The sequence below is a fragment of the Astatotilapia calliptera genome, chromosome 15 (assembly GCF_964374335.1).
Source record: "Astatotilapia calliptera chromosome 15, fAstCal68.1, whole genome shotgun sequence".
Classification (NCBI taxonomy): Eukaryota; Metazoa; Chordata; class Actinopteri; order Cichliformes; family Cichlidae; genus Astatotilapia; species Astatotilapia calliptera.
Window position 1 is genome coordinate 22,466,434 of NC_137436.1, and position 6,514 is coordinate 22,472,947.

General features: G+C 39.9%; 1 protein-coding gene across 1 annotated transcript; it reads right to left on the minus strand.

The window, feature by feature from the left end:
* Positions 1 to 1,783: 1,783 nt before the first annotated feature.
* On the minus strand, positions 1,784 to 4,432 carry LOC145420418 (uncharacterized). The gene is made up of 7 exons (XM_080289661.1): positions 4,305 to 4,432; positions 3,179 to 3,277; positions 2,976 to 3,092; positions 2,737 to 2,823; positions 2,563 to 2,624; positions 2,199 to 2,264; positions 1,784 to 2,097 (listed from the first exon to the last, which is right to left on the minus strand). Exons 1-7 carry the CDS (start codon positions 4,363 to 4,365, stop codon positions 1,960 to 1,962), a joined length of 630 nt encoding a protein of 209 aa, XP_080145787.1. The 5' UTR covers positions 4,366 to 4,432; the 3' UTR covers positions 1,784 to 1,959.
* Positions 4,433 to 6,514: the final 2,082 nt, after the last annotated feature.

The following is a 6,514-nucleotide window of genomic DNA, read 5'->3' on the forward strand; positions in this document are numbered from 1 at the left end:
GGACAGTTAAGCAGTACATGACCAAAGTAGGCCCTCTGAAAATAACCAGATATGCATGACTTTAACGTGACATAAATTACATGATTATTTATGAGATCTGTCCCAAACAATAAGCATTTTCTAACATATATTGTCACAGATTAGATTTCTGAGTCTTTATTGTTCTCTTACAACCAGAAAAGTTGCTGTGTGTCTTGTAAAATTCTAAAATTAAAAATTAGAATCATAATATATCTAAAGTAAAATGATATACAGGTATGCAGTGAAATGTCAGAGCTTAGTACAAACAAGAGAGGTTTAATAATAGTGATGAGATAACAGGAAGGGGAAGTGGCAATGATACACGCAGCTTTTACTGCTGCTGATTTATCACTGCTCTGCTCAATAGAGTCCAGTCTTCACTTCAGAAACCACTCTTCTCTTTCACAAGTCTTTTTCCGCCCAGCTGGTAAGTTATTTGAGTTTATTAAATCAAGGACAGCACATGAGACAATGATACACGATAAAGCAATGCAACTGTTGTTTTGTACAGAGGTTTTCTAGCCAAAAGCTAGTGTCATACCAGTTGCCTTGTTCCCAACATCGCCACTGACTGCTCTCAAACGTGCCACCCATGCTCCAGAGTCAGCTGGTGTTTGCATAGTTTCAGTGTTACAGCCTGCCTCCTACATCAGCCTGCTCCAGTATCAAAGTCACAGCTAACCTTTGCATGTTTAGCTTTTAAGTTCTGCTTGGATCAACCTCCCAAGCTTCTGATCCAGAGTCGTGACTGGACACAACCTTTCCAGTGACAGCATCTGAACCAGAGCTAGTGCTTCTCATTCTTTTACTCCTAAGATGGATGAGGCCTCAGCCATCTGATTCCCAACCTGTGACTGCCTGCCCATGCTCTTCTTCAGTACCATTGCTCTGAAGGGTTTCGCCTCTTCTGTTGGCTTCCTAGAAACACTCTGCTTCAACAGTTTCACTAAATAGTTATTTTACTCTCCTCAGCTCAGGTTTTGTTACATTGTGAATCATGTGTTTATTTATTTGTAAGGTAAAACATCAGTATAAATTAAACTAAGTCATAGATGTTATACTTTCTGGTTTTATATGCAGATAGTTAGGTGTTCATTTGTGTTATAGCAGCTTAATGGAATGTGGAAAAGCAGGGATGTTTTGGGGGGGATTTTTTTACATTATATTTTATTTTTTCCACAAAAAACATCTTAATTAGTAGATGCAAAACTTACAAAACTTACAGTTGGAGTAATAATTGATATTTTATCATAGACACAATTAGATCAGGTAATTCAATTGGACTTAAACAAGTAAGTTTTTGTTACATTTCCAAAACAAAGTAACAATATTAAAAAGGCAAAGAGATATAAAATATTGACTTTGCCTACAGTACATGAGCACACAGTATAAAACGTTAACCTCAACCTCTAGAGGGAGTGTCAGTGGTTTCTTTGTTTCACTACCTCGAAAGCTGGTGCTGTTTGTATTCATGATTGTACATTAAGAGGACATTTTTTCACAATTGTATACCAAAGAGATCACTATAATTGACATATGATAGACATTAACAGCTGAATATAAAGCATTTGAATTTTAAACATTTACCTTTCCTGTTATAGCTTAACTCTATGGAAGAGGACCCCCTGGGGGGAAAAAAAGTGGGGACATTTTTTTCTCAGAATTCTGTGATTAACGTCAGAAGTCGTACTTTTTTTCTCAGAAATTTGAAAAAAAAAATGACATCCCCACTTTTTCCAATGCCCCAAATCCCCTCTTGTACAACTCAACTTAAATAAAAGGTGGGAAACTTTAGCCAGTGTGTCAATCACGTGTGTCATCTGATCAAATGCAGGTCATTTTTTTCTTCTTTTTTTTTTTAGTTAAAGGAAAATTTAAAAATGTTTTTCACATATTTATCATATAATGCAAACAATCAATCATAAAAAAATGTAACCTTCAGGCTGGAACGTGTTTCTTTTGTTTGTTGATGGTGGAATAGAGGTTGCTGGGATCAGTGGAAATGCCAGCAGAAGAGGAAGGAAATTTCACAGTGCTGTAAGTCACAGTGTCATCTTCATCATTATCATTACAGACCTGGAATGAAATATGATGGAGCACAATTATTTTTTTCTGACCTGTGACAGAAATTTAAAATTCACGATCTTAATGTTAATATATTCTTTTGAGAACCTTACCTTGGCTTTACACTTGGACCTCCTGATAAAACTGACAGAGACATAGGAGACATCTTCAGCATCAGCCTGAACAGTGAAGACAACATATAGACTGCTCACTAATGCATATGCGGAGTCAGTTTGACAGGTATCAGTCCTTTTGGGGTTTTTCTTGTCCTATTTGTCTTTCATCCATTCTTATAAAGGATAAAAATACATTTCAAAGAATAAATGCAGTAGCTGTGAGAATAATGTCTGTTCACTTTGTTCTGACTGGCTGCTGGACTGGGTCATATCAGGGTTTACACTCAGTCTCTTAAATATGTGCAAGCTGTTCTCATTTTGGGACTTTAAATAAGGGAGTTTTCTAAAAGTAGCTACATACATTTTTTTGGCAGCTGCGTTCACTCGCCACCTTAGTCGCTTCTTCCACCTGTGTTTTGCTTCCTAAAAAAAGATGAAAATACAAGATAAAAGTAAACAAACTTGAGTTTAGAATTTCAAATCCAAGGTTCTCAATTATACTTTCAACTATAGCTGTCATTTTTTTCTAACTCACCGTTAGGTTTATTCCATGTGTTGATGACTATAGCAAGTATTAGTACCAGAATGCCCACAAGAACAATGATAACCCGTTTCCAAATTTCTGGAAAGAAAAATTAAAACCACAATCACTGGTAATGTTGAGCTTTGGATGCTGTGAGCAATAAAAAGCTTTATGATGGAGCCACAGCTCGAGTCTACAGTCTACAGTTCAGACCTTAGGCTTAATAAAGGTGCGAGCGATGCAGTCAGTACCTGATAAAGTATTTATTTCAGTTGTTCCAGTTGTTGATGTAGGTTGGCTTGATGGTGATACAGTAGTTGCATTTGTTGATTTTGATGTTGTGGGGATTGGTGTTGTTGTGTGGTCACCTTAAATAAAATAAATGTATTAAAAAAAAAACTTTAGTTCAGCTTTTATTGCCCAAATGTTGACTGTAACAACAGACAGGTGCTACCTGATGAAGTCCTTACTGTTCCATTTACTGATGTAGGTTCAATAATACTTGTATTTTTTGATGTGTGTGTTACTGTCTGTGTTGTTGTTACATTGTTGCCTGAAACAATAAAAAAAATGCAGACAATTAAATAAATACATGCAACAAACTGTCTGACATTAAATATTACCGTGGCAGAGGTTTGGTCCCTGGCTCAGCTGCAGAGAAGGAGTGAGGCAGTGAGGTCAAGGGAGCAATGCCAAGAGGCTGGAGGGACAGACTGGAGAGCTAATTTAACTGATGAGGTTTCTCTCTTTATATATAGTGAAGCCAGAGACCTGAGAGAGGAGTGCGCACTGATAACTGACTGGGAAGTTATTGAACTGTTTACAGAAACATCTAGCCATATGTGTGTAGTGCCTTGATAAACACTCCCCAAGTATACAAACATACCAGTGTGTCAGATCTATGATTACAATTACATATTAATGTTACAGCTACAGTAGCCAAAAGGTGGTGCATTATTTAACTGGTAAATTATTACTTTATATTTTTAAGATGGGGAAAAAACATTTTCAATAACCAAAAAATCATATTGTAAATCAAATACGTCGAGCAATTATATACATCAAGTTGAGGTAGTTCATCATAATTTCTCTGTTATCTCAGCTCTAACACGTAAACACTGCGTGGCGATAAGTATAAGGACGTTGAAAAAATGGTGCAGAAAGCTGCAATCTGTAAGATGGAAAAACCACACAAATGTGGAAGAGTGGATTTGTACAAAATGAAACAGATGGGAGTGGATAGATGCAAAGTTATCAGTGGTTACAGACTCATTCAATAAAGAGTATTTATGTTGCATCACAAGACAGCTGATCAGTTTGTTTCACTAACTCATCTAAACAAGGCTTTTTGCAGAGAGTATAGCATCCGTGGCAGTTTGTCTTCAAACAACAACCGTAATCTCCACTTTTTGACTTTTTTTTTTTCAAAAAAATCCAAAATCGATTATCGACTTGAATCTTGAAATTCCTTTTTATCAAAATCATCAATATTTTTTCCTTAATGTGGCCATAATACTCCTTCATAGGTAAAGTCATATTACATGTTGATGCAATATTTGTATTTTAATATGTGTCCTTACCTTTACACTGAAGTATTAGTAGAGAGAATAAAAACACTTCAATCCATCTGAATAGGACCATGGTGCTTCTTCTGTACTCATACACACTAATGACACTGCATCTAAAGATTTGACTTGTTAAAGATAAATACTTGTGCTGTGTGGGGTTTGCGAGGTGTCACTTCCTGCTAGTGACTTCATTCTCCTCTGTCACATCTTGGCCAACAATAGATTATAGGAAGTCAAATGTGTGAAGATTGTCAGTTGAGATAAGTGTAATGAGAAATGCAGCTCTCTTTTATTTCTCTTTATTTTGTGATTATTAGAAAAAAAAACACAACCAGGTTTCAGTGTGATGTTTGGGAATGCATATTAACTGACATAAAGAGTTCATTTATTCTGCCACCTAAATTTAACTCCTAATATCATTGATGCAAAACAATGATGCCATCAGAACAAGTGTCAGTAGTCTGAAACCTCTTTAGAAGTCTGATGTCATTTTCTCTGCGTACCAAAATAGGTGTTTTGTTGAGAATGTGGCTACAAGAGCATTTATTGAGATAAACATCATGATAAAATTACAATTTTCCCATCATACTATGTCCGTTTATTTTGTTGTGAAAGTAAACTTTTGCAAAAATTATTTCTTCAAGACGAAATAAAAATCAATAAGCAAATAAGGTCAAATGCAAGACAAATGCTAACACCTGCTGCTCTCTGGCAGCAGCACCATGCTCTCCCTTGTTTTAAATGCACTTTAGAACAACACGCAGCAACACTACACATGAGCGGGAGGAGGGAGGTATGGGGTCTTCACACACCCCCGTTCTCTGCTAGCCATCGGGGCGGGGGGGCTGGGAGGAGATGTTGGCTGTCCGATTGGCCTCCCTGCTGCTGCGGAGCCTGGGACGGTCTGCTTGCCTCCACCCCGGGGGGAAGGGTAACATCTCTTGGGTCTGGGTTCTGTTTCCCCCTCTGGGGGCGAGGGTACCTGGACCCGGGGTATAGAGTATGTTTGGGGAGTGTGATTGTGTGTACATGTCCATTTATGTCAATCCTTACGTTGGGTGAGTGCTGAGTGTTTGTATATGTGTGCATGAGGGTGGGAATGCATGTTTGTGTCTGTGTGTGCCTGTTTGTCTGTGTCTATATGTCAGGTCGGGTCTTAGACTCCACCTCTCTGGGAACTCCCAGGCCCTCCAAGGCCTATCTCCCCTCACCACACTCCCTGCCGGTGACTGATGCCCTCAGGGGTCGGTGCATTGGTGGTTCTTGGTGTCCGGGGCTGGGCACTCAGGTATGTACCGGCTCACTCCCGGTGGCTACCTGGCGGGGCCTGGCGCCTGTTGCTCGGTCAGGCCTCTTCCGGGGTGCGGGGGGCCCTCGGGCCTCTGGGCCTGCGGCTCGGTTCACTCTGGCACAGCTGGGCGGGCATGCTGGTGCAGCCCCCTCTAGCTTCTGCTCGGTGGCTACTGGGTGACGCCTCATCTGGGGATCCTCAGCCCTTCCCATGAGGGTGGCACGGATGCCCCTCCGGTGGTCCTCCTTGGGCTCTCGCACTCTGGGGCCTCTGGATGTCTGGGGCCTGGATCTCCTCCATGCCTGCTTCACGCCCTGGGGGACGGGGCTATGGCTTGCTACATCCTCTTGCAGACCATTACATGTGGAAACCATTGGAATACAAGCGCGCTGATCCACACAGGTATGCACACGGGTGTTCACTGCTCGTAGACTTAAATTACACCTTTCTTGGCTGCTACTTCAAAGCACATTGTGCGCTGTCTGTCCTGCGTGCTGCACAACAACATTGAATATTTAGTATTTACTGCTGTTTACACTTAGCTAGATTAATGCGATGGTGTTGTGTTTAGTATGTTGCTTTGGTTTTTTTTTTTTTGCTTGTTTTCTATTCTTCTTCTCTCAACAGGTGATCCAGGAGTTTTTATTTTTTCTCCCCCCCTTTCTCACTGTCCCTCTCCCCTTCTGTTTTTCTTTTCCTTCCTCTTTCTCTCTCCCTTTCCTATCCCTCACTCATGTCTGTCCCGTCTGTAACATCTGAAAATAAAATATAATAAATAATAATAAATGATAAAAACAAAGGTCGATCAAATGGACCAATACGGCAATGCCACGATAATCCATTTGGCAAAGTAAATCCATTGGGTATCCTTGTTGGTCTTCAGACAACAATTCTGATGGCTAAAGAACCAAATGGGACAGGCAAAAAAAAA